This window comes from Syngnathoides biaculeatus, chromosome 22, assembly GCF_019802595.1.
Source record: "Syngnathoides biaculeatus isolate LvHL_M chromosome 22, ASM1980259v1, whole genome shotgun sequence".
NCBI lineage: Eukaryota > Metazoa > Chordata > Actinopteri > Syngnathiformes > Syngnathidae > Syngnathoides > Syngnathoides biaculeatus.
Genome location: NC_084661.1, coordinates 15730339 through 15757217, shown reverse-complemented (window position 1 = coordinate 15757217; position 26879 = coordinate 15730339). Strand labels below are relative to the sequence as shown.

General features: G+C 47.0%; 3 protein-coding genes and 2 long non-coding RNA genes across 15 annotated transcripts; 2 read left to right on the top strand and 3 right to left on the bottom strand.

Annotated features, from left to right (window-relative positions):
* The first annotated feature begins 1474 nt into the window (after positions 1 to 1474).
* Positions 1475 to 12363, top strand: LOC133495105 (epidermal growth factor receptor kinase substrate 8-like protein 1). 5 transcript variants are annotated; one of them, XM_061809330.1, is made up of 19 exons: positions 1475 to 1613; positions 2985 to 3038; positions 3132 to 3290; positions 3542 to 3691; positions 3793 to 3869; positions 5532 to 5644; positions 5723 to 5769; positions 5861 to 5987; positions 6771 to 6859; positions 6939 to 7013; positions 8374 to 8522; positions 8990 to 9134; positions 9238 to 9284; positions 9731 to 9830; positions 10030 to 10155; positions 10789 to 10936; positions 11008 to 11173; positions 11937 to 12069; positions 12152 to 12363. In XM_061809330.1, exons 2-19 carry the CDS (start codon positions 3009 to 3011, stop codon positions 12236 to 12238), a joined length of 1968 nt encoding a protein of 655 aa, XP_061665314.1. In that variant the 5' UTR covers positions 1475 to 1613; positions 2985 to 3008; the 3' UTR covers positions 12239 to 12363. The 5 variants fall into 5 exon arrangements, with proteins under 5 accessions (XP_061665314.1, XP_061665313.1, XP_061665310.1 ...); XM_061809329.1 differs by having other exon boundaries at positions 5532 to 5769; positions 9241 to 9284; XM_061809326.1 differs by having other exon boundaries at positions 5532 to 5769.
* LOC133495110 (uncharacterized) lies at positions 3878 to 5432 on the bottom strand. The gene is made up of 3 exons (XR_009793481.1): positions 4578 to 5432; positions 4257 to 4408; positions 3878 to 4168 (listed from the first exon to the last, which is right to left on the bottom strand). It is a non-coding gene; the product is annotated as an uncharacterized LOC133495110 (long non-coding RNA).
* On the bottom strand, positions 8408 to 12022 carry LOC133495111 (uncharacterized). Its single transcript, XR_009793482.1, has 3 exons — positions 11919 to 12022; positions 9970 to 10192; positions 8408 to 8540 (listed from the first exon to the last, which is right to left on the bottom strand). It is a non-coding gene; the product is annotated as an uncharacterized LOC133495111 (long non-coding RNA).
* A 148-nt stretch (positions 12364 to 12511) lies between the features above and the next one.
* Positions 12512 to 20603, bottom strand: luc7l (LUC7-like (S. cerevisiae)). Of its 6 annotated transcripts, none has more exons than XM_061809339.1 (11): positions 20396 to 20549; positions 19304 to 19374; positions 16943 to 18998; positions 15526 to 15624; positions 15335 to 15445; positions 15061 to 15204; positions 14794 to 14979; positions 14608 to 14696; positions 13891 to 13920; positions 13650 to 13805; positions 12512 to 13369 (listed from the first exon to the last, which is right to left on the bottom strand). In XM_061809339.1, exons 4-11 carry the CDS (start codon positions 15619 to 15621, stop codon positions 13255 to 13257), a joined length of 927 nt encoding a protein of 308 aa, XP_061665323.1. In that variant the 5' UTR covers positions 15622 to 15624; positions 16943 to 18998; positions 19304 to 19374; positions 20396 to 20549; the 3' UTR covers positions 12512 to 13254. The 6 variants fall into 6 exon arrangements, with proteins under 6 accessions (XP_061665323.1, XP_061665324.1, XP_061665326.1 ...); XM_061809340.1 differs by having other exon boundaries at positions 16943 to 17037; XM_061809342.1 differs by having other exon boundaries at positions 14803 to 14979; positions 16943 to 17037; positions 20396 to 20492.
* A 169-nt stretch (positions 20604 to 20772) lies between these two features.
* Positions 20773 to 25828, top strand: fam234a (family with sequence similarity 234 member A). Of its 2 annotated transcripts, none has more exons than XM_061809335.1 (12): positions 20773 to 21106; positions 21639 to 21922; positions 21993 to 22103; positions 22192 to 22374; positions 22463 to 22587; positions 22687 to 22819; positions 23549 to 23672; positions 23745 to 23888; positions 24795 to 24876; positions 25008 to 25160; positions 25234 to 25336; positions 25458 to 25828. In XM_061809335.1, exons 2-12 carry the CDS (start codon positions 21667 to 21669, stop codon positions 25679 to 25681), a joined length of 1638 nt encoding a protein of 545 aa, XP_061665319.1. In that variant the 5' UTR covers positions 20773 to 21106; positions 21639 to 21666; the 3' UTR covers positions 25682 to 25828. The 2 variants fall into 2 exon arrangements, with proteins under 2 accessions (XP_061665319.1, XP_061665320.1); XM_061809336.1 differs by lacking the exon at positions 20773 to 21106 and adding an exon at positions 21355 to 21510.
* The last annotated feature ends 1051 nt before the right edge of the window (positions 25829 to 26879 follow it).

Below are 26879 nucleotides of genomic sequence, written 5' to 3'. Positions count from 1 at the left end.
GGCGACCAGTTCAGGGTGTGCCCCGCCTCCTGCCCGTTGACGTCGGGGGCTACTAGTGGGTTTTCTACAGGCACTCCGGTTTCCTCCCACATCCCAAAAACGTGTATTATTAATTGGACACTCCAAATTGCCCCTAGGTGTGATTGTGAGTGTTTGTCTCTACGTGCCCTGCGATTGGCTGGCGACCAGTTCGGGGTGTACCCCGCCTGCTGCCGGTTGACAGCCGGGGATAGGCTCCAGCGCTCACCACGACCCTTGTGAGGATACGCGGCAAGAAAATGGATGGATGGATGTTCCTGAGGGGAGCTTCTTTTACGGAGTCCAAAGTTTATTATGTTGTGTTATTATGTCCATTGTGCGCATTCATCGCAGAAGTGGACTTATGTAAGTAAATTTGTGCCACCAGGATTTGAATTTGAAATGCAAAGCGATCACATTTTCAATATTGCTGCAATTTGCTGTTTGAAATTCAGCGTCTGTGCCACCAGGCAGGGCCACTTCCGGTCAGAACCAGACAGCCGGCCAATCGCAGCGACGCATATGACGTCACGTGACAATTAATCGGATATTCTAAAATTGCACGCAGGTGTGACTGTTTGTCTCTATGTGCCCTGCGATTGGCTGGCGAGCAGTTCAGGGTGTGCCCCGCCTCCTGCCCGTTGACAGCTGGGATAGGCTCCGGCACTCCCCCGCGACCCTTGTGAGGATAAGCGGCTAAGAAAATGGATAGATGGACGGTGTGGGAAAACGCCATCGGTCAACAAGTGCTTTGCCATTCAGTTTCTTACCAGAGGGCATCAAGTTGTGCACGGAAGTAACGAAAGCGTTTCCGCACAATAATCATGCCTTTGCGATCATCTTTGAATGATGATTTATCGATCACAATTTTTTTTTTCCCCCAATGGCGCAATCTCTCCTGGATTGTCAATGACGGCGTGGCCGTTTGTTGTGTGTACACGAGGTGTGTGTGTGTGTGTGTGTATATGTTTGGCTTGAGCGAGGCCCCTTTTTGTTTCTGTCTGAGTCAGCCATTTCGAAAAATGGAAGACCGATCATCTCGCGGAAAATTTCAAAAGCCCGGCGATAAGATCGGGCCGACCGGTGCAAAAAGCGCAGAAATGTGGATCGTACATTTCAGCGAAGTCCAAACGAAGTTAACGTAACGATTATATCACGCATTTTAGGTCATCCTGAAATGTCACCGCAAAGCCCCAATATCCCGAACTTTTGGTTTAACTTGGGGGGGGGGGGGGGTCGAGGGGGAGGGAAGACATATTGGGTGTCACCGCCGGGCCGGGCCGGGCCGGGCCTTTAAGCCGCGCCGTCATCACTTTATTCCCTTCGCCGTCGCCCCTGGCGACAACCGTACACACACGTGTCAACAGCACACACACAAAAGACGAGGACACGATTCCAGCGAGGGCGGGCGGTGCGGGGTGGGAACTGCAAAAAAAAAAAAAAAAAAAATATTTGACACACCTCTGTTGTGCTCAAAAGCTTTCAGGGGAGTGTCATACCTGCACTCAAAAGACCGGCCACCCTTTCCTTTAATAACGCGCACATCCATACATACTTTTTAATAAGCGTCGGGGAGCTCGTCGGCCGGGGAGGGGGTAAGTTTGACTTTTGACTTGACGTTTTTGTGGAGTCGAGAAACGGCCAGCAGGGGAAAGTTTTGGTCGAGTCGGATGTGGAACGTAATAACATATGTCACCGTCTCGTCTATTTTTAGTCCGACGCGGCTTCATCGTCCTTGACGGCGGAATTGTTATTTTATTGCCACGTCGAGTTTCTCCGAAGGATTAGCCGAAAATCTAAATAAACGCTGAGGAAAGCATCAACCTAACCTCAACCTAAAAAAAAAAACAAACCATGAACCTTTCACACTGGTTTGGGGACAAAAACCTAAAACCACAAAGGAGACATTTTTTGGACTCAATTATCTGTCTGCAATTTAAAGCGGTGCTAATGAGTGCGTGCGATTATTCTTCAAACTGCAAAAATTGACCTTGAGCGGCTCACAAGGTGCTTATAAATAAAATTAATTCTCATAATTATTATTGCCAGAAGCGTACCCATGGATCACCTCAAATCACACAACCCGATGGATGTTCGCACGTTTGCGGCTTTATGCCTATAAAAAAAAAACATTTGTCCTATACTGCCCCTGGTGGCCAAGTCGCGCACACCGGAAGGAGCAGCTCAATATCCATTGAACTCAAGAACAAAAGTGTCCAAAACTTTTTTTTTTTTAAACAATCTATTTAAAGATATAATTGTTGCATGCTAAATGAAATATTACAAGGCTATTTTTAAAAAATTAATAATCCATTCTTGGTTGCCTCTGGCCCTATTTTGATTTTTGGGGCTAAATACAAGAACAAAGTAAAAAAAATAAATGAAAATTTTATGAATTAATTGGTACTTGAAAAGTTTTTGTGAAATGTGGGACGGCGAAGAGCTTTTGTGCAGTTCGGCGCTAATTTTGTAGCCGCGTCTGCGATGGAAGCGTGAGCGATACCAACGAACGCGAGCGATACCGCCAATTCGAGGGCGCGCGGTACCGGCGAGCCCCGTGAAAAAGGGCGGCCAAAGGGATGCCGCCGAACCGGTCGGGCCGCTGATTCGTAATCCCCGGTGACGGAATCACAGCCCGGAATAGGAACGAGTTCGCGGCGTACTTTTGCCAATGAATGAAAGAGAAACTTGATTTCCAAGAGCAGTTTTTTGAAATGCAGCTTAAGAGTCCAAAGTGGAACACGAAATTCATGTCGAATGAATTCATTTGTCCCGGAGTCAAACCGTCGTAAAATCCTTATTTCCAGTACACCTAATTTCAAGTGTATCTTTTTGGAACCTATCCTTGGGTCAAATTCTCACCGATTTTGGCTATTTGCTACAGGGTTGGATATCGAACCTTTCTTAACTGTCAAATAATGCATATAAATATATTAATGTGTAACGAACGACCTTCTCGTCCACAGCGAGTTACACACGCGGGACAAAGAATGACAAATATCCGGCGGTATTTCGTCAAGGTGAGTCTCGTCGCAGGCACGCGACTCCTTGCAAGCGATTGTGTACTCGAGTCATTTTTCCATTTCCTGCCCCCCCCCATGACCTTTCCCCAGCACCTGATCACCTTCTCGCTCCAGCAAGGAGACGTAGAGACCGTGGAAGAGGCCCAGTCAGCTCTGGTCCACCTGGCTCGGAACAACAAGCTGTGGGGCCAGCAGATGCTGCTGGACGTCGGACAGGATGCCGTTTACCTCAGAGACATCCAGACCAAGGCGGGTCGATGCGACCGATTCAAGTCTTGCTAAAACGGAATTTACCCCTCGGCTCTAGAGTCGGCGTCAGCATAGGGGGCGGGGGGTTTCCATACGGGCTTCTAAATTAATACACGATATTTTTTTTTTTGTTAAGTAATCCACTAACCCGTCACTTGTCCCCAAAACATTGCGGCCTCAACCAGAGGCCGCGCTGGCGACTGAACACGAGAAAATGGCCGCCGATGACCGCCGTTGTCGCTGTCGCGCAGGAGGAGCTGGACAAGTACTCGTTCGGGTCCATCTTCCGCTGCGAGTCCGTTCGCTCCGAGGAGCTCTTCCCGTCCCTCCTCCTCCTCGTGTGCCAAAGCGCCAGCGAGAAGAAACCCGACATTCTCTTCTTCAACTGCGACAACGCAAAGGTGAGTCGCGCCGGGGCGCCGCCATTTTCCCGCCCAGGCTATTATTATTATTGTTATTATTATTATTACTATTTTGTACTTTTAGCTTGTCACTCTCGTAGGCAGAAGAAATGTGCGCCAACATCACGCAGGCTGTTTCCAAGTCCAGCAGCCGTAAGAACGCTCCCGAGCCGATCAGGTACTCTCACTCCCCGAAGGCGCTTATCCTCACGAGGGAGAACCTAGCACTGAGCGGGAATCAATCCCACGCTGCACGCACCAAAGTCAGGCGTGTGTACCACACACACACACACACAGTGACACCTTTATATACACACATATGTCATTATCCAAGCCGCTTATCCTCACAAGTGTTGCGGGAAAGCTGGAGCCTTTCCCAGCTAGCTTCGGGCAAAAGGCGGACGGCACCCTGAACTGGTCGCCAGTCAGTCGCAGGGCAGATATCGACTCCGTCACTGAGCAGGAATCGATCCCACGCTGCCCGCACCAAAGGCACAGAATATATATATATATAAAGATATAATAATATTTGTGACGCGCAGAGTGTTTGGTGCGGTTAGCCTACCAAATGTTGTGCCGCCCACTGTTGTTGTTGTTGTTGGGTCAGCCAAGAGCCCGAGCACAAAACAATCGGGCTCCTGTTGGCCGGTCCGCTTTCCTGCCGCCGTTCTGCACAATCAAAGCGGCGCCACAGTTGCCGGCGCTGGCGCGTGCGTGCTGGGAACGGGAAGGGGGGGGGGGGGGGGGGCTTGCGAGGGAGGGGGGGGGAGGTTAGTGTCAACAGCTGACAGAGAACAACCTGTTCTACCGGTTCGCACATAACTCGAGAAGGTGTGACAGAGAGACAGCGCGGCCATTGTGGCAGAAAGGCTGGCGGAGGGATGACCTCGGCATAGTATCGGGGCCCCTCGGATTTCGCCACCGCCGGATGACCCGCTCGCAGATCGTTCCCGAGGACCGGCGGAGTAAGGAGCGTCGCGGAAGTCGGAGCTCGGGAGAGGTCCGGTCGCAGGTGTTTTTGTTTTTTTTTTTGCATCCGCACGGCGCAGCGTCCGGCGTCCACTCCCTCGCGTCTCTCGTCGGAATTGAGATGATTGATTTGCTAAAATGACAGAATGTTGAATTGAAAGAACAGAAGGATTCAACGCCGATTACATTTGCGAGTAAACGGAGACGAGATCGTCATCATTTCATTTATCGCAGGGAGTTCACCTGAAAACCGCCTAAAAAATATGTTCAAAAATATGCATGCTCTCGCCGCCTTTGCATGAAATGTACTCTACGTTATTCCAACCTCATGTAACTGCCATCTTTTATTTTAACGTAGACCCTGACTCTCAATCTGTAGTCTCACTTTACACAAACATAATTCAACACTTTTCAACTTTTGAAACAAAAATGGTACGTTTGGATAAAAAATATATGAATGTATAGAAATGAATGTGCAGTACTACATTACGTACCGTGAACACCCTGCGATGGCAGTAATGGCGAAGTCACGAAGTTCCATAATGCGAGTTATGTTGAGGGGGAACTGTAAACATGAAAAAAATATTTACATATGCTGATAAACTGCAGAAGTAATTTTGTCCTTTTTTGGGGGGAAAACAAATTTAACGAACGAGTGTCGAGTCCTCGTCACCCTTTCGTGGAATACATATTTTACCAATCACATTTGTAGTTTTTTTTTTTTTTAGTGCTATTGTGATAGCATATGACGCTAACGATATACAATATGGCAATAAAACATGTTCTGTGTACACGTGATAATTTCCCACACGGCGCCGAGTGGTGGAGGGTTTAACGCCGTCGCCTATCCGCGGCGCGTCTTTCCCCAAAGGCTTCCCCGGGACGCCGCAGACATGATCGACCCTTACGGCATCCCGAGCCCCCCCGTCGCGCACGCCCCCAACGCCCCGCCCGTCAACCCCCCGCCTTACCCGGGACCTCGCGGTAAGAAAGTCATTTTATTCATGTCTTTTTTTTTTTTTTTTTGGCGACTGAGCTCTCTCTCACCCTCCCTCGCCACAGCTAACGGCGGCCCCGACACTTCGCTACTCCGAGCCGAGAGAGAAGTGGTACGACCCCCCCCCCCCCACGCCCCCCGGTTTTTGGTGCGTTCTCGTCACCTGCGGCGGCCGTTGAATGAGCAACTTCCTCTTCCTTCAGAGCATCCTCAACCACTGCTTCGACGACATCGAGAGCTTCATGTCCAAACTGCAGCAGACGGCCGAGGCCGCCATCGTGCTCAACCAGAGGAAGAAGAAGAAGAAAAGCAAAAAGCAGAGCGCCGAAGGTCAGAAAAAAAAACGCGAGACGGGTTCGAAAAGAAACTATTTAGCACTCGATTTTGGAGGAAAAAACAACTTTCAAGCTTGTTCGCGTTTCGGTTTTGGGATGTGGCTAAATAAGCAACCGTGTGGAATGAGTTTTGTGTGAAGCGGCTCGGGATGAGAACCGGCACCTCCAAATCCGAGGCCACGGTCCTCGGTCGGAAAAGGGTGTCGTGCCCTCTCCGGGTCGGGGATGAGATCCTGCCCCAAGTGGAGGAGTTCAAGTATCTTGGGGGGGGGTCTTGTTCACGAGTGAGGGAAGAATGGACAGATCGGTGCACTTACGCGGACTTTGTATCAGTCCGTTGTGGTAAACGGACTTATGGGCATGAGCTGCGGGTCGTGACCAAAAGAACGAGATCTCGGATACAAGCGGGCGAAATTAAGTTTTTCCTCCGCATGGGTGTCCGGGCTCTCCCTTAGGGAACGGGTTGAGAAGCTCGGTCATCCGGGAGGGGCTCAGCGTCGAGCCGCCGCTCCTCCGCATTGAGAGGAGCCGGATGAAGTGGCTGGGGCATCTGATCCGGACGCCTAACTGGCGAGGTGTTCCGGGAAAGAGACCCCGGGGACGACCCAGGACTGGATTGGGAACGCCTCGGGATCATTCCGGAAGAGCTGGAAGAAGCGGCTGGGGAAAGGGAAATGTGGGGATCCCTGCTGAAGCGAGAGAACAGATGGATGGATGAATTTTGATTTTTGTTTTTTTTTTTTTTGCTATTTGTGGTGAATTATTTTTGTTTCAACAGAGGATCTCCTGACTGTGAGGGCCAGGCCGCCACCCGAAGAGGAATTTGTCGACATTTTCCAGAAATTCAAATATTGCTTCAGTCTGCTGGTCAGTCCCTTTTATTTTTTTTGCGTTTGCATTTTGATTTCGGTCACTTTCTTATTGTCATATTTTGCACACGACGCAGGCCCGTTTGAAATCAACCATCGCCAGTCCCTCCTCGGACGAGCTCGTCCATCACGTATTCAAACCTCTGGATATGGTGAGTGCATTTCTTTTTTTTTTTTTTTTTTCATGTCTAACACAGGACAAGACGGGCTTAAAAAAAAAAAAAATAAAAATGATCATAATTTGATTCATGTAATTTCAAAATGACGTTTTCTTTCTTCTCAGACTGTCCGTAACTTGGCGATGGTTCATAAAACGGGTGTGTTTACAAGGCGACGACATGTAACCGCAGGTTTCGATACATATTTTTAATGAGCGCAATCATGCTATTAACGACAGTATAGTACGCAGTATCTCGCAAGAGAATCAAAAGTTAATTGCCAAATATGTCAAACGCAGCAGGAATTTCCTTCTGGCTGTTGCTGTCACTCCGGCACTGTAGTAGTAGTAGTATACATAGGGTGTACTGTATAGTACTTATTGTACTATATGTTATATAAGGATGTGTTGTGGATGGTGGGGGGGGGGGAAGACATGTTTAAATAGATGTGCGAAAACAATAATAAAGCATGTATATCTATGCTAGGCTAATAGTGTTCCTCGCTCATTTTTGTTGTTGTTCAAACACCTTTACCGTGGATTTTAACATAAATTAGAATCATATGCTATCGTCATGACTGGAGCGGAGGTGGGGGGGGGGCACAAAAAAGTGAATTATATTAGCTTTCAATGAGTGTGTGGGAGGGCGACAGCCGAGATAGGCTCCGGCACTCCCTGCGACCCTTGTGAGGATAAGCGGCGACCAGTTCAGGGCGTAGTCCGCTTCTCGCCTGCACGAAGTTGGCTAAGATAGGCTCCAGCGCTCCCGCGACCTTTGTGAGGATAAGTGGCTTGGAAAGTCAAAAATCAAATCAAAATCAAAAAGAGAGAAAAAAAACATCTTTGCGAAATAAATATTAGCCTTACATGAATACATTTTTATCATGCCCAAACTTTCGACTTGGAGTGATTTTTCTCTCTTTGTTAATTATTAAAATGTATTCATTTTTATTTATTAAATTATTTTTTAAAAATTACAATTATTAAGTAAATTGTATGTACTGTATTAATTTTTTTTAAATGTATTAATTGTTTTCAAATCATTTACAATAAATCCAGAAAAAAAAAACATTTGTTTTAATGAGACAAAAATGCTTACAGTTTATCTCAAATTTAAAAGGTGGGAGAGGGGGGTGGCTAAATCAATATTTTATCAGTCATTCTGGCGGTTGGGGGGGGGGGGGGCAGAGTTCCCCCATCCCCTGATTTACGCCTTTCTACGCTCGGGCTCTAAATTTAGCCGAGTCGCGCACACGTGAATGAAAAGAGCGGCGCTGATGTGCGAGCCCGGCGCGTCGCTTATCAAGGGCGAGCATGTGACCGGCGGTTTGTTTGCCTTATCTGGGTGTGTCCAGATGGTGAAGACCACGGGGGGGCCGGCCCTGGCGGCCTCGGTGGCCAGCCCCGCCCTGACCGACGCTGCCGTGTCCCTGCTGCAGGAGAACCTGAGCGTGGACGAGAGGCAGCTGTGGACGTCGCTGGGGCCCAACTGGACGCACGCTCGGTCGGTGGCTGCCGTCGCCTGCGGACAAAAAAACTAATTAAAAAAAAAAAAAAAAAAAAAAAAATCACGGGGGGGGGGGGGTGTTAATTCGTTAGCCCGCCTATGGCCTTTTCCGCGATTGTTAGCTCGGAACTGAGCAGACTGTCCAAAGGTGACGCTATGTGTTCGTTGGTTGTGTTTGACAGTAAACTTCAGCTGGGAGTGGCAAAATACCTGCGTTGACATTTAAAGGGTTCGAAGGATTGATTTGTTTATTTTCCGAACCAAACGGTGCAGGCGAGTCCCGAGTCAGGTCGCAAATCCCAGACTTTGAAACCCAAAGTCAATCCACAAGGGCGAGTCTTTGAAACAGATTGCGCGACCTGACTCGGGACTCGGAACTTGAGGGCGAAGACTTGAGACCCAAACGACTCGGTCCCGCCCGGGCAGTCAGTAAACCCCTCTCGTCCGTCTCTGTGCGCCGTCAGCGCCGAGCTCCGGGGGCCGATCGCCCCGTACACGCCCGTCTTCCTCGACGGCTGGAAACCGGACGGCTTCCGGGCCGACGGGCAAGTTTGGGAGGATCCCGTCGAGTCGCAGCACAAGCACGAAGCCCTCCGGCTCAAGCAAGAGGTGCGGAATGCCGCCGAACGGTTGCGCGCGTCAATTTTTTTTTAGTTTTTATTACACTTTTGATTTTTTTAAAAAATAACGGTTGCGTGTGAAATTTTGACAGCAGCAGCAACAGGAGCAGTTCCTCAACAGCCACATCGCTGATGAAACGTAAGTTCCGTTTTAAAACAGTTCTCCTCCACCGAGGGTCTCCAACTTGGGAGTCCGAAATTATTTGCAATTATGATGTCATATTTAGGCGGCCCAATAAATTATTATTAAATTGACCCAAGGTGTGATTGTGAGTGCGGCTTTTTGTCTGTATGTGCCCTGCGATCGGCCGGCGACCACTTCGGGGTGTACCCCGCCTCCCGCCCGTTGACAGCTGGGATAGGATCCGGCACTCCCCGCGACCCTCGTGAGGATAAGCGGCCAAGAAAATAGATGGATGGATGTAATTTTTAAAAAAAAGGACAGGGAGAGGGCGAGGAACTTCACTTCCGACACACTAGTTATATTGAAATTTAGTCAAACAAAATAAAAATGAGGTAAATCGGCATTACTGTCTTCGTGATGTCACGTCAAGCATGTCTACCCCCCCCCCTGCACCCCCGCAGAGACACGGGAGGACCCCCAGAAAAAGTCTACAGCTGCAGTTACGACTTCATTGCCAGGAACAACACGGAGCTTTCCGTGCAACAAGGGGAGACGCTTGAGGTGCTCGGAACGCTGCTGTTGTTTTTTTTTTTTAAATGCATTATTTGTACCACGGTGATACGATTGTGATGTCATTAAGAGGTGGATTAAGGCCCAGGTGCCAAACGTACAAACCGCCGCTGACTTTGCTGACACTCACCGGGGAGGTTGGGGGGCATTTCCTGTCTGGAGGTTCCATTTCCTGTTTGCCGCCCGACAGGTGCTGGAGGCCTCCAAGCGCTGGTGGAAGTGTCGCAATCGGTTCAACCAGGTGGGCTTCGTCCCCTTCAACATCCTGGAGCCCGTCGCTCACGTGGAGAGTCCCGTCGCCGCCCGGCCCCCCCCTGTAAGGCGTGCAGTAGTGCGGTCGAAACCCTAAAAGCCTGCAAAAATTGTTTTTGAGTTGTCGAGGTCGGCCAGGTCACGAACGTTTGTAGTTGGATTCCAAAAGAGGGGAGAAAAATAAACAAACACAGATCGACAGCTAATGATAAAAGAACTAAGTTATAAATATTTACACAGTAAACATACCACTTCCTGCATCACGCTCTTAATCTGAAAGACAGCCTGCACCACTTCCGGTGGTGGAGGTAGCTTTTATTTTTTTTTAGCGGTTGACAGGCCTAATTGTCACGACAACAAACCGCATAAAACACTCAAAAGAACCATTTCTGGTGCATTAAGCTAACGTTGAAGATTTAGTTCCGAGAAATTATATATCTTTACTCATCTGTTTATGCCAGTGAGGCAGAATGATTGAACAAATGAGATACCGTGACATTGATGATGTTTTTTGGTGTGCCGTGGGATTTTTTTAAATTGTAATATATGTGCCTTTTTTCCTTGTAAACTGTATCGTCTGCTATTTTAAAAAAAATAATAATTTTAGTGATTTAGGATTAAGTGAATGATTCCGAAGACGGCCGTTCCGATCGTCCCCCGTCAGGACATGTCACCGGATGTTTCTTTCCTCCCGCAGATTCCGGCCCCGCCCCCCCTCGCCAAGACTTTCACCCCGGCCGCGCCCAGCGTGCCCCCCGTGCGCCAGAACCCCCCGGCCCAACGCGCCCCGCACGGCGCGCCCGCCTACAACCAGCAGGCGCACGCGACGGAGGACAACGATCGAGGTAGGCGCCGGTTAAGTTCGGCCCGGTTGTTTCTGACGTTGACGGATCGCCTTCGGACGCGTCGCTCGCAGTCATGTTGGTCAACGACGAGCTGCTCCAAAGGCTGACGAACGGGAAAGCCAACAACAGCAAGCCTCTGGTCATCCCGCGATCCGCGGAAACCTCTCTGCCGCTCGACTACCAGTCCAGGCCCGAGGAGGTGGCGAGGTGGCTGGCGGGGAAGGGCTTCAGCGAACCGTGAGTCAACGCAGAATTTGACTGCACTCCGGGCTTCGGCGCCATCTTAAAGGGGAAACCCACCGAATTCCATGAACAATGTATCCAAATAGGTCATGTAATTTGTACTCTTATTTTGGCAATGTGATGTTAAATGCTCTCATTTAATTCTGTTTTGAGAAGATTTTTAAAATCGACCATTACGAATGTACAGGGGCGCTGCCATTTTGGCGAGTCACATGACCTACGTGCGCGGATGTGACGTGTTACGTGGCGCAACAAACGCTCGATTACATGAGACACCATTTATGCCCGGCGCTGATTTCTCGGGTTTATCCTCATCTGATGAAGAAAATAGCAGTACCGGTTGATCGGGAAGACGGGAGGAATACTTCCATACATAGCCGTGAGCTTGTTCGCACGGCTGTGCCGCCCACCGATGTTGCCATTTCTTCATCAGATGAGGATAAATCCGAGAAATCAGCGCTGGCCACAATTGTTTCCCGACGTAAGCGAGCCTTTCTTGTTGCCGTGCCATTTACATCACACCCGCGCAGGGAGGTCATATGACTTGCAAAAATGGCAGCGCCCCTGAACAGTCGTAATTGTCGAGAAAAATCTTCTCAAAACACGATTAAATGAGAGAATTTTACATCATATTGTCAAAATAGAGTACATATTACATGACCTATTGGATACATTGTGAATGCAAACGAGTGGATTTCCCCTTTAATTGAAATTGGACAATTCCAAAGCGGCAGCTTACCGGCGTCCCCCCTCTCAGGACGGTGACGTGTTTGGGGGTCCTGACGGGGGCTCAGCTCTTCTCCCTGAGCAAGGACGAGCTGCGTGAAGTCATCCCGGAGGAAGGCGCTCGGGTGTACAGCCAGATGGCGGTGCAGCGAGCCCTGTTGGAGGTGAGCCCCGCTGAACTCCCAGCACAATTCCAAGTCCGCTCTCCGGTCCTGAATCGGTTCTTGCGGTCTTGCCCCCCCATAGGACGCTCGGAGGGCCACGGAGCTGGAGGCAGTCATGGAGAGACAGAAAATGAAGGTGGATCTGAAACTGGAGAGCAGCACGTTGTGAGCGGATGGGACGATATAGCCGGATTATTCATAAAGATAAAAGATGCAGTACCTACCTGAAAATATTTCGCAGCCACGACGTAAGCTTCCTTGCGACGATCAGCTCCAGCGACCACTTAGGGTTCACTTTTTGTATTTAACGCAAAGCACGCACGGTTAATTTATAGTCCTCGCGTCGACTTCACCGGTAATGTCGAGTCAATGTAAAAGTATTTGAATAAAACGCCTCTGCCGCCGAACGCCTTCCCATGCAAGAAATGACCAACAGGCAATAAAGACTTTAATATGGTTTAATTGAGAATTGTTCTTTTTTCTTTTCCCAATATGAATCTCAGCGGAACCAGATTGACACCTTCACATGTGTAAAGCGATGCAGCCATTTTTACAATCTGTTTGCATGTACTTACAAAGCAGGTCACTTTTTTTTTTTTCTTTTAAATGGGATTGTACAATTTTCCAACTGCCAAAACTAACGTGCTTTTTTTCAATGAACATTTATATGCTTTTTCTTTTTTTTTCCAATCAACAAAACAAGCCATAACTTAAACATTTCCAACTTATTTTTTTTCCCCAACTAGACTTCACATTTGAATTTACCCTCACTACATACCGGTTGTGGAAAAAAAAAATAAAAATAAAATAAAATATTGGACAAAGAAAAAAAATGTGGTGAATGCGTGGAGGGACTTGAACTAAAACTCGCAAACCAAAAAAAAAAAAAAAAAAAAAACCAACAGGATCCCAAAGCCCACTCCGGACACTCCAAAGTCAATTCTGTATCATAAAAGAAATTCAATAAAAGGGTACGTATTGACAAATGTACGGTCGTTCTATTGGAGTCGCCGTTTATTCGATAAAGAAAGGCCAGCAAATCACCGAAGATGAAAGTTGGCTCGATAATTCTTTTGATTCACAACGACTGAATCGGGTTCGGGATTCAAGGAAAAAAGGAGGCCTACGGAGGACTACGTGAAACAGGACGCCGACTGTTGCGCGGGGGTGGACGTCGTCGGCCTTTCACGGGTCTTCTCTGTCGTCCGCCCTGCGGGAGTCCGACCTGCCGTTGACGCCGTCTCGCCGCTCGCGCCCCTGCGACTCGTCTCGGGACGAGCGCTCGCGGTCTCTGGATGACCTGAGCCCAAAGTCACACAGGAATGAAGCCGTTGGCCGGTTAGCCCGCCGACTTGGAATTTAGTCTTTTAATGCGCGGCTGAATGTGCAACTGGCAGATATCGATGAAAGTTCAGAATTCAACTAGCTTTCTAAAGACTTGCTATTGGGCCCGGGGGCTCCCCGCACTTTCATATTTTTAAACACCTATCGCGTAAAATATATGTCACAATTCTTTACAGCTAAACGTCTCTGTTGCATTTCGACCGAGTTCAGTGTTGGCGTTTGCTATAATGCCGTACTTGTGCCTGGAGCTCAGCTCGTGGCTGTGACGGTGGCCTCGGCTTCGGGAGCGGGACCGCTGTCGCCTCTTCCTGTCTCTGGATCGGGAGCGCGAGCGGCGCTTGTCTCGCGACGAGGAGCGAGAGCGGCGCCTCCTTCGGTCGCGGGAACGAGACCTAAAATAAAGACGACGCGCTTTCAGGTTGCTGGGACGCAAAACCTTGAAGGAAGGAAGTGGGGCGTTCTCGAAGGTTCTCTTACCTTTTGTGCTCTCTGCTACGGGATCTCGTCCTGCGAAAAGAAAAGATGGAAAAAAAAAAAAAAAGAGAGAAAAACAATCAACAATATGAACAACCGTTTCCTGTACTCGTACCCCAACAAGTTGGATTAAACGAGGGTCGACGGATCTCCCCCGCAAAATGTGCTACAGGAACAACTTAATCCAACTGTCACACATTTTTTGTTTTGTTAACATTTTTATGTGTTTGTTAATTTTTTTAAGGCTCCTTTACATGTTCAAAATAGTCAATGTACAAAAGCCAGTTAGAAAGAGTTGGGTTCAAACAATGGTTAACTTGAAATGTTAGATGTCAATATCTTTCTAAAAAAAAAAATAACACTATGTGAGTATAGATGCCCTTAAAAAAAAATTTAAAAATACAAACTTTCCAAAGATTACAGGGTTGAAAAGTGAAATACAAATACCATCCAGGCATTTTCTTATTTTGAACAACAAATGTTTGAATGGTACTTAATACATTTTTTTTTTTTTTTTTTCATGAGAACATTTTTGAATGGAAGTCTAAGAATTCACAGTCCACTATTTTATTTTTAGTATTGTGATAGTCTGTAAAACAAAGAACTAGTGCAGTGACTCCATTTGTCAAAGATTATCACAAAACACAGAAATAGTAAAGTGTTGCGAATACTTGGCTGCCCCCCTCCCTCCCCACAGACAAGCCCACCCCTCCCTCTCACCGTTTTTTCATCTTTTCCTCCTTCTCCCTTTCTTCCCGTCTCTTGAGGCGGTCCAGGTTGCGTTTCTCCTGCTTGTCCACCACCGTTTTCTGACAAAAACAGAAATCGCTGCTTGGTAAACGGGACCGCGGGCGTGGGGGGGGGGGGGGTCGTGGGTCTCCGCGGCAACGCGAGCGGCGTCTGTACCGCACACACTTTCAGTTGGTCCAGCTTCTCTCTGATCTGGATGAAGCCCAGGTGGAGTTTGCCCCCGAAGTGGTCGGCCAGGCGGCGGTCGTTGTCGTGGAGGCCCAGGTACGCGGAGCACACCTCGCACACGCGCAGTTTCTGCTGCTGGAAACTGGAGGCCGGCATGGAGTTTCTGTATTCCTCCTGGAAGGAGAAGACGCGAAGGTGAGAGGGCGAAGAATTTATATATACACGAGCGCAACAGTTTGCAAGAGGCCCACTCACCTCGGCATCCTTCTTCCTGCTGCGGACCTTCTCCACTTCCTGCAGAACCTTCTGGGATTCCTCCACGTTCCCCTCGGCTCCGAGCTGCTCGGCCTTGGCCAGGAGCTTCCCGATTTCCTCGTTCAGCTCGTGCACCTTCTCCGCCTGCGGTGTGGATTCATATTTTTTTTTTTTTTTTTTTTAATTCGCTGCCCCGGGGAGGGTTGGGGGAGACTAACAAAACCCAACGCTACGCCGCTTGTATTTATGCTTCTTTTTGCGGTGGGGAACAAACCTTGGCCGCCACTTCGGCACTGATCTCTTCTTGAGTCTCGGCCAAGCGCTTCTTGGCCAGTTCGGTCCTGCGGTCGCAGTCGGCGATGAACGACTCCAAGTGATCGACGGCCTTCGGGAGAAGGAGATTAACACATCGGTGAGTGTTGACTTGAGTTTTGGCTTCATTTCCTTCGCCGTGACCTGACTTACGTCCAGCTCAAAAAAAAGGTCTCTCTCCTTGGAGGCTATTTCGTAGTCTGCTCGGAGCGCCAGGTCGTGGATCTTGGTGCACTCGCCCAGGTCCATGCGCTGCCGAGCAAAAAACACACAAGGACGCTTGGTTGCTGCAGAGTTACCCAGTTTAAAAAAATATATATTTTAAAAATGCTTCGAAACATTTTCACATCCAGGAATGGATTTAACAACTAAGTGATTTATCCATCTGCAGTAATAGCCGCCATTCTTTGCAGAGGATAAAGAATATATCCATGTGAGTATTGTGGTATTATTTGTCGACAAATGCTGCTCGAGTGTTTCTGCTCAAACATCCATTGGTTAAAGCACAGGTGTCAAACTCGAGGTCCGGGGCCCAGATCCAGCCCGCCGCATCATTTTATGTGCACATCATATGTATCAACTTCCATGATTTTTTTTGTTCAAATCTATACCAAAATTACAAATTGTCACATGATAAATGATAACGTAGAGATATTACAAGCAATTTTGTGTTACCAAACAAGAGTTGGAAAAACCCATTACCCTTGATTTCCGATTCCAAAACTAGTTCATAAATTTCATGTGTAAATATGATGAGGCGTTTAAAGATTTTTATCATTTCAACACCATAACGGCCCTTTGAGGGAAACCGTAAGTAGAATGTAGCCCGTGACAAAAATGAGTTTGACACCCCTGGGTTACAGCGTTATTACACTGGCTACTCTTAGCTCACCTATGGCAATTTGAACGGTGCGTTAGCAGGAAGCTAACAGGCATTCAAAGGGATGTGGCTGTTTAAATGATAAAAAGCAATTCCCTTACTTTACGATCAGCAAGGCAGCAAACTTCAACACGCAGTGGCAAACATTCAAAGTGTCCTTTTTTGAAAAATATTTCACTGTGTGCCAAACTTGTACTAACTTCGAAGTGTTTGCACCCACAGTCTGACTGTGAGGCCGCGGCTACCCTCAATACCGTAATTACCGCGACTTTTTTCCACTTTCAACCCGTGGTTTATGCGGTGATGCGGCTCATTTGCGCATTTTTTCCTCACGGCCGCAAAGGGGCACTCGAGCGGACTAGGTAAGAGTGAGACTGGAATATATGCGCCGAGGAAGTGACTTTTACCGGTCCGGCCCTGTTAGCGCTGGGCTAGCGTGTTAGTGCTGTGTCTCAGTGATTTTTACCAGTATGTTTTCCGGCCCCGTTAGCGCGGCGGCGCTAGCGTTAAACTCTGTGTACCATCTTTCTTTGTAAATCTCTCGTGTTTCAACTTCGTTTTCAAAAGCTTTGACACGGCTGCGGCCTATGGACGTACCAAATGGTATTTCCTTTACAAATGCACTGGGTGAGGCTTATAACCAAGTGCGCTCCGTAAGCCGGGAATGACGGCATATGCGTGGACACTTACGGTTCCAGACAGGATGTCGTGCGGACAGCAGTCCAGGAGATGACTTTTGCAGACCCGCTCGTCCGAGTACTTGACCCGCTGCCGCGTCTCGTCCCCTGAAACAGTCCAAAAGGCGCCCAGTGAGACAAGACCTCACACGTTCCTCATTCAGGGCGAGGATTCAGCTTTTGACTTATCCGACTGCCGTTTTACGGTACATGAAAAGTGTCGCACCAGATCACAAAAGCGGCACTCAAAACAGTCGGGAGACCTTGTTTGAAAAAAAAAAAACAAAAACAAAAAACAAACAAACAAAAAAATCATCTTGGTCATTAGCACGTCATATGAGCTATTCATAAACTTTGCCTGCGTTGGCATGAGTGCGAAGTTACACGAGGCAACGCGTGGCCTCATTTGCGTGACTTACCCAAGCCTCAATGACGTTACGACAAGAAGCGGAGCCCCAACTCTCAGTTACGCTCGTTTTAAGGCTCGGGTGCCCACAATGGCACGTTTGACATGGCGCCTCGAACTAGTGATGCACCGAAATGAAAATTCTTGGCCGGAAATGAGGAACCTGAGGCCAAAAGCCGAAAGAGACGACGACCCTAATTAGCAACAGATTTGCATTTATGGCTGGGACCGCAGAGGTCCCATCCAAGATAAATCCACCAACATTACAACGGGACACTTTATGCCGTTTATATCGCAAGTGATGAATTCATTTCTGGTTTCCGTCCTGTCCGGATCGAAACTGGACGCGAAGGCTCAGTATTGGATTAAGCCATGTTGGCTGCTGCTCTTAAAGGTCCACTGTCATGAAATGTATGATTTTTAGTATGTCATTAACGAAAAAAAAAAAAAAAAAAAACCGACAGCCGGTACAAACCCCATCCGTTTTTTTTCCCCCACCACAAAACCTGATTTTCACATATATGACTTTTTGTAACTCCCGCCATGAAAATCCTCTCGAGGGATTTGTTTTCGAGAAGAAGCAGGAAGCGACCTACAGGGCAGTAGCGCACGCAAGCGGTCGTGTGTTTATGCTAGTTTTACCTGCTGGAAGGTAGCTTGTTGTTCCTTCGTGTTCGCCAAAATGTCGGATCGTTGTATTTCTGGATATTGGTCGAACAATCGGGAGGATGGATTCACTCTTCATACTTTTCCAAAAGACCCGGTTAGTCGTGAAAAAGGTGGATCGGACAGGGAGGCTGTTTGGCCGCGATCCGCATATCATCTAAATACGGCTCGAAACGATAGGCTAATATCGCCCCGGTCACTTCACTCGGTTGTGAGATGTTCTCTTCTTCTAAAAGTATAGTCAGTACAAAAGTATAGCCATAGTAGGCGGCACGGCGTGTTTTCAATGGCGAATGTCCCGGTGTGACATCACGTACAGAAGATGCAGCCAATATGGCCGCCACTTGGATAATCGAATGAGACTTTTGCAACTTTGCGCATGGATGACACGCTCTCCCCTCATATTTTTTTGTATAGACATTCAAATGAATAATATTATTTGTATTTTTCATTACAATATCTATTTTACAATGTTTATAGGCATGACACTTGACCTTTAAGTAGCTGGGGCAGTGCAGAGTAAACCCCGCCCCCAACCCTTCCCAGATTACACCCACACAGGAGGGCAGGAAGGAATGGCAGTTGTTCAGTGGAGGCGGCATTTTAAAAAAATTAATAATTTTTCTTTGCAATACAGTGTTCACAACCCGTTTTTGCTTGCGTCGCAAAAACATCCCGTTTCTGTCGTTTCAGTTTGCCGGCAAACGCATTTCTGCCCAAAACCGAAAATCCACTTTTTGGAAAATTGTTAGCTGTAATTTTACAGTGGGCGAAAATTCGGTGCATCACTACCATCAACGCATAGGTTACAAAAAAAAAAAAAATGATAATCAATCGGGCCAAGCCATTTACAGACATGAAACATTGACAGAAAGTAGGTTTATACACACTGCGATCTGCACCACATACTGTACCCTTCTGCATCTTCAAGCCCTCAGCTGCAGAATTTTAAACCGGCTGTAGGAAAGTAAAAATGGGAACAGTTTTCTTGCCAAACCTGCGGTAAGAAGTTGGGAGTCATACAAAAGTCAGATCGAAAAAAAAAAAAGTGTGTAAAGTGTCTCGTTTGGGACAAAAAAAAAAAAAAAAAAGACGTCTACTGGTATGCTGAGAAGTGTTTCGTGTTCATTCAGCGCGACCAGCTGTCTTTAACTTAGCACTACTCCAATTTCATATCTTACAAAAAAAATTAAATTAAAAAAAGGTTAAAAAAAAAAAAACAGGCTACAATAATTTCCGATAGGCAAACATATACTGTTTGGATATTGATCATAACAGCTTTAAAAATTATGTGTGACTCACGGCTCGATGAACATGAGGCTTTTCTGCAACTCCTTTGCAGATTGATGTAGGCTGGCAAAGATACACTGAACCTTAATGAATAAAATAAAGGGGCCACAATTGTTCAGTTTGTATGCAACATATGCATGGGAAGAATTTGCTGATAATCTCATCACACACACACACTCACACTTATGAGGATGATCCACAAGTTACCGTTAAGATGAACCTCATTTTTCAATATGCCTACTTTAAGACTCAACAATTAGTTTCTGTTAATGTTTGTATCCAAAATGGCTGAGAATGGGATTTTTAAAAAAAAAATTTATTTTAGACTTCCAAACTTCTTTTTTCTTTTGGCTTGTCCCGTTATGGGTCGCCATTGCTTATTTTAGACTTCCAAACAATATAGAAATTATATCTACAGATACCTGTACCGGTGCCGAAACAATGGGCGTTAGTACTGTTACTCTGATTCAAAAACTGTATTTCCAATTTTTTAATAAACTCATTTAAAAAAAAACAAAAAATCCAAAATATAGATGAACAGAAAAATGATCAATTCTCAATATGAGGGTGTGGTTCCCCAACAAGGATCTTGTGTTTTTGTTTGTTTTTCTGGTTGAATCCATATCGTAAAATTTATGCGACAAGTGAATAATGTAAAACATATTTCATGATTCGTCTTGGTGCGTTTTTATCGTCTGTCCGCACACGTGAGACGAATAAGATAATCACGGCGACATATAAACCCAAGTAAAACTATTTCGGCGGAATTTAAATGTGTGTATCCATATTTCTGTGAGCATTACAAGCGTTCGCTGTTGAGTGCGGTGGCGTTAGCGACCTTAAAATTTATTTGCATATTTGAAGATAACATAAACCCGTTATTAGCGTGACGTTTTTGAACAAGCCAATGGATACAAACATTAACCCGTGGCGTCGTACGCAAACATATTGACATGAAGTGAGCCCTCGTTCGCATTCACGCAGGGCAGGCGGGCAGGCCCGTCCATCACACGCCAACACAAGCCCGCTCAACACTTGGCTCCATCTTGGCTAGCGAGCTAAAGCTAGCGGAGGGGAGGGCAGGCGAGCAAAACGGCGACTCACCGTCCCTCGCCGTCCCCATCAGCTGGTCGAGCAAAGCTCTCATTTGCGCTTGGGCGGACATTGCGGCGGCCTCTTTCGTCGATGCTGCTCTTATATGTATTAAAAAAAAAAAGTGCGGATTATTCGTACGATTGAAAAATAAGGAAGAGCATCCCCGATTTCAGACGTTCTCTTGTCGTCGTCGTCTTTTTTTTTTTTTTTTTTTTGGGTTAAGGGAAATTACGTCAACTCCAACCGCAAAGTTCCGTTTGGCTATTTTAAAGGGGTGGCGAGCTCGCAGAGACGGGCCAATCAAAATCGTTCAAGGCAAGGACTATCACCCAATCACAGGGGAGCTTCTTGAGCCCTCTGTGCGCTTTTACCAAATCAGAGCGTCGCTTTGTGACAATTCCGACATTGTGTCCCACATTTTGTCTCTAAGGCAACATCTTTCAACGACGTACGTCGATTAAGTCTCTAAGGTGTTTTCATACAAAATGCCATTTTACGTGAGTTAATAATTACGATTGAGGCTCGTGAATTATAACGAATGATAACGCAGTCGAACTCTTTTACACAGGAAGCACTTCCTGAGAGGTAAAATCAGGGTGAAATGTGAATTGGGGCACCTTGATTTATATTTTTTTCCACTGTCTGCATTCGGTAGTGGACCCTACCTATTTTTTATTTTTCAATATTTTTAGTTAAACATTCGGAAACGTCTCTTTGAAGGTGAGTAAAAAAACACGTCAACTTGAACTCCAAAGTGGCTTGAAACGAGGCAGCTGTCGTTCGCGGGGCGGCTTTGGTTTTTTTTTTTTTTTTTTTTTTTTTTTTTGGCCCTTGTATGCTCAACAAGTTAGAAAACTGTCAAAATGTGAACTTTTTCCGAATTAAAAACGCCCCAAAACAAGTATCACGACCGTGGATTCGATGATTTCTTTCTTTCTTTCTTTCTTTTTTTTAAACCAGAGGCGCTTTTGCTACTAACCCGGGTACTCCGAATGTTTATGTGGCCCCAAATAGCCTGTGGGCATAAGCAGCACATAACAGGTTGAGCTAGTCAGTTTGTTGTTGTTGCTGAGAAATCTCTGGAGTGACCGTTGGCCTGCGTCAATGGGCCCAGGTTGACAAAGGTGCGTGTAGCAGAAATAGCTGGAAATCACACATACAGAAAATACAGTCGGTTTATTTTTGGTGGGTGCGCCAATTCCGTGCCACACATTGGAGTCATTCATTTTTGTTTTCATCTTTTGTCTGGCAGAGTCGTGCAGCGATGCGCTAAGAGGACGATGGAGACCGCGGACTGCCCCGCCGAGGGTGACCCCCTGAAGGGAGGCGAGACTGGGCCGGCGCCGCCGGAGACAGAACTGAAGAGAGGCTGCAAGGAAGTCCTGGGACTCTCCAAACTGACCCACTGGCGGACGGCCGTCTTCTTCCTGTCCTTGTTCCTCTGCCTGACCGTGGTCTTCGCCTTCTCCTTCATCATCCCCTGCCCCGTCAGACCGCAGTACCTCGCTTCGTGGAACAGGACGTTCTCGGGAGCAGGTTTGTACCCCCCAATCCTTTGATAGCAATCTAGGATTTAATGGCAATGTTTATTGTTTTTTTGCTACAGAAACGTACGACTTTTTAGCATTTGAAGATGCGAGTAAAGACAAGGTGATGGACGTCCTGCTTGTGGTCAAGGATACAGAAGCCCGACTGAACAATACGTGCGGGAACGCAGGTGAAATGGACTACGTGACTGAAGTGATTAAAAAAAAGGAGAAGAAATATGCAAATGATAAATCTCTTTTGTTTTTTTTTGCTCCCAGGTCTGCCGTCGCCATGTCTGTTCATGCTGGCCGTGGACGGCACGGACGGAGAAATCCTGTGGGAGCGTCCGCTGGACCCCGACTTCCACTGGGCCCAGTGTGGCCTGGGCACGGACACGGGGCAGAAATGGGACTGCCTGCTCTCCCATTCGGACCGACTCTCAGCTCTAGACAAATCCACCGGTAACGCCGACGACGTTCGGTGAAGTTCTGATCGCGGTACTGCGTAGTGGAACTTTGGAAATCCAATAGATTTGTGTGTTGGGGTCAGGTGAGGTCAGGTGGCAGCAGCTTCAGGCTCCTGGACCGCGCAGCAGCTTGCCCGTCCTCGGCGTCCCGGACCTGGATGGGGACAAGGTCAGCGACGTGGCCTTGGTGGCGTCCGACGGCGTGCGGGTAAACCACATTACGCTCACCGGCCACAGCATGAGAGCCAATCGGATCCAACATATACGAGTCTGGGGTAAAAAAGATAAATGTTCTTCCTCCTCGTAGACTCATCTGGTGTTCCTCTCGGGGCTGACGGGCGTCCAGATTGGATCCACGGTGGCCCTGAACACCACGCAAACGTCCGGTCATCTTCTCCACACGACCGGGGAGGGCGCCCAGTACCTGCTGCTGCAAAAAGGTCTCGGGTTCTTTTGTACTGTAATTCCCGGGCCTACAGAGCGCACCTGGTTATAAACCTCACCCAGTACGTTTGTCAAGGAAATACCAATTGGTACGTAGACGAGCCGCAGCCGTGTAAAAGCTGCAAGTGGCCACTTTGAAGCACGAGATCTTTACATAGAGAGTTTAACGCTAGCGTGGCGCTCACAGGGCCAGTTAAAAAAAAAAAAAACGTACTGGTAAAAATTACTGCGATACGTCAGTAACACGCTAGCGCAGTGCTAACAGGGCCGGAGCGGTAAAAGTCACTTCCTCGGCACATATATTCCACCGGTCTCACTCTTCCCTTTTCCGCTCGAGTGCGCCCTTGCGGCCGTTAGAAACTAACAGGGCCGGAGCGGTAAAAGTCACTTCCTCGGCACATATATTCCACAGGTCTCACTCTTACCTTTTCCGCTCGATTGCCCCCTTGTGGCCGTTAGGAGAAAAAAATCATCACGGCATAAACCGCAGGGTTGATAGCGTGTGGAAAAAGTCGCGGCTTATAGGGCGGAAATTACGGTACTCGTTCTCAGTTGCGCGAACATGCCACGAAATGCCGAATTTTCATGTATTTTTAGAAAATGTATATACCAGGGCTCAGTCCGCATCTCCAATGAATAGTTTTATGGGTTTACAGTCAGTGTTACACATTTTGTTTTTAATCACGGTTGTAGTTTTGCAGCGGTGTTTGTCGAATATTTCCCAGACACCGGCTTGTGCGGACTGGCCCTGTGGCGGATTGCAGCCGGAGCCAAAGAAGGCCTGGAGGCGGGCCTCAAGAGGCCGAAACAAGCCGCGGCGGCCGCGTCCGGAATGGTGGCGGTTTACGAGTGAGGCGCCGCCGAAACGCAGCCCGCCGCTTGCCGCCGCTTGAGCCCGACGTTTGACGCGGGTGCTCGCAGGTCCGACTCGCTGAGGCGCGTGCTGAGAACCGACGACGGGGATCAGTCGTCCAACTTGATGCTGGTGACCGGCAGCGAGGTGGTTTTGATGGACGGGAAGACGTTACAGCCCCTGTGGACGTTCAATACCACCACAGTCCTCAGGTATGCGTTTTGGATTCATATTCAGTACGATGATATCAGGTACGCCTCCACCTGATCTCAAGCCCGAGTTACTACCCCACGGCAGGGTCTTCTTTAATTTATCAAAGCAATTCTCTTTTTATGTATTATATATATATATAAACTGTAGTTATGCATTTTATGTAACTATAATTATTATATAATGTATATAAATATATAATAAATAAAAGATAATTGCATTGATAATTTATCAGGGGCAAAAGAAGATATACATATATAATTTTATGTATTTATTTTATGTATCTATTTTATGTAATATATAAATAGAAATATATATAATTTATTTCCATGTTTTTTTTACTTATTTACTATTTATCAAATTATTATTGTATATACAGTTAGATGCAAATATAACAAAAGATAATTGTATTGATAATTTATCGGAGCCAAAAGATACATAAAATACATAATATATACATGTGTATATTTTATTTTTGTATTTATTTACAACTTATATAATTATCTAATTATTATAATTATTATGATGAGTAATTAATGCAATATATAGAACATAATTATTCTATACATTATTATTATTAACTATCAATGACTCCAAAATAACATTTAGACCTGCGTATTTTCGTAACGCAAAAGAATCACGAAATTGAAAAACTTCAAACTGCATGCTGCATCGGTGTCAAGGAAGTACGTGCGTCAGGGAGGAGCCAAGTTAAGCCTGGGTTGTTAGCAGAAGTTACGGACGGTCGTCGCCGCTTTTGTACGTTTTCGCTCCGCCGGGTGGCTATTACATTATTAATGGAATCATCAGTAAGGCATTTATTTGACGTTTAATGAAACGATGGAAGTATTTTAATTGGGCTTATGAAATATGTTAGTGGGCTCGCTAATATGATACGATTCATCCAGGGAGCCCGCCTTTGGTCACTTCAACAAAGATGGCGTGCTCGACGTCGTTCTTGAGGAGGACATGGACAACGCCACCAGGAGGGTCAGTTGTCATTTTTCTTTTGTCGTTTATACATATATACACACATATTTCATATTTTTTTTTTTTTTTTTTTCCAAACGCCCTCTTTTAACGTTGCGGATTTTTACCTACCGCTCGGGTTTCGCCCGCAGGTCTCGATTCTGGACGGGAAGTCCGGCGCCGCGCTGTGGAAAGTGGACCTCCTGCCCGGCGCCGACGCGCCCCGGCCCACCTCCGTGCGCACCACCAACTCCATCTCCATTTTTGTGTTCTGGGGGCTGCTCCCCCAGGGGCGAAACTCCTCTGTAAGCGGACCGTCGCGAGCCCAACGCGTCGATGATTGTTCTGAATTGCGTCGCCGCCGCCGCCGCCGCTCAGGTTCCGTCTGCGGGTGAACGGCGTTCGTACATGCTGCATCCGCTCTACTCCGACGTGGTCCTCCAGTCTGAAAACGTCATGGACCACATCGTGACGTTTAGAGGTACCGACTTCTCCGGCGCAGGCAACACGCAAAGGCCACCCAGCCGGGGCCGGGATGGAACCCGGGTCCTCGGAACTGCGAGGCCAACGGTTGAATTTCGCGTTGTGCCTTTCCGCCGTAGCCACGTTGATGGAGCGCGGACGCCACGCCGCCTTCATCCTGCTGACGGGCCCGGCCGCCGGCGGCGCGGAAGGCGCCGTGGTCCTCAGCAAGCGGAAGCTGAAGCACGACGTGCCGCAGAGCACGGTGTGCCCCGTCGACGGCGACCGCGGCTGCGGAGAGGCACCCGAGGCGGAAGACGACATCAGGGAGGCCTTCAGCAGGCTGCGCTTCAGCGATCACTGAAAGCGACGCTTTCGCCACTTCCTGGCGCTTTTCCGTTCATTCCCACCGCGTCGAGCGTTTTGAGTTCAGGCCGCTCGTTGTTTCGTAGAGAAAAATGTCGTTGGTTTGAAAGCGTGATCGCGTCAGGCGATTTTAGAACGTTATCATTATATTGATATTGTGACAACAACAACAAAAAAAAAATGAATTCCGCTATTCGGCTAATGATTCTATCTAGTTTTTGTCCATAGAGCTGCTGCTGTCTCCCTGACAATCTCACTTCCTGCTGACTTTTGCTGTATTTCCACTTCTTGCACTTTTTTCGCTCAACAATGCAATGATTTCGTTGCCATTTACAACATTTTCTTGATTATCGCGCGGAGCTATGCAACCGCTTTATGATTTATGATGGCACTTGTGCTTTCGACTTTCGTGCCGGTCGTTGCTGTGTATTTGATACTAGAACCGGCCTTAAATGTGTTTATTTCAATTTGAACTACCCCCGCCGTACGCACTGTGTGGTTTTCAACTTTGTAGTAGTACTTGATGATGCCGTGAGTTCTTGCAGTGTGGTTTAGTGCAGTATATTTGACTTGTTTTTTGCTGTATATCAATATGAAAATATTGCTTTCAAGGCGAGCCGGGGTTTGTCCTTTTAAGTTTCATTTTGTTCAACATTAAACCATTTTTTCAACATTTAAGACTGTTGTACATCCGATTAAGTAGGGCGTAGGGGATGGATAATATATGCTCGCGAGCATTGTTATGTTACCTGTCTACATGTGATGATGCACCATTTGTGTTCAATCATCCATCATTCAATGGGTTATAACGACGACTATGAGCGCTGGTTTTGTTAGCCCGTCTCAGGAATTTAGCATTGTGCAACCATAGTAATTCTCTTGTCTTGCATTATTTTGGATAGTAACTTTGACTGGAGTGCCAATAAAAAAATGAATATATATATATATTTTTTTAAAGTAATTATTACAAATTGAAATGCTTGTTTTTGACTATTCGTATCTCCAAATATCTTTTTTTTTTAGGTTACTGGAGCAGAATCGTCTCAAGTAATTCCCTTGTCGTGCATTATTTTGGATAGTGCACTTTGGAGTGCCAATAAAAAAAAAAATAGATTTTTTTAAAAATTATTACAAATGGAAATGTTTCTTGACTATTCGTAGCTCCAAATATATTATTATTTTTAGCTTATTGTATC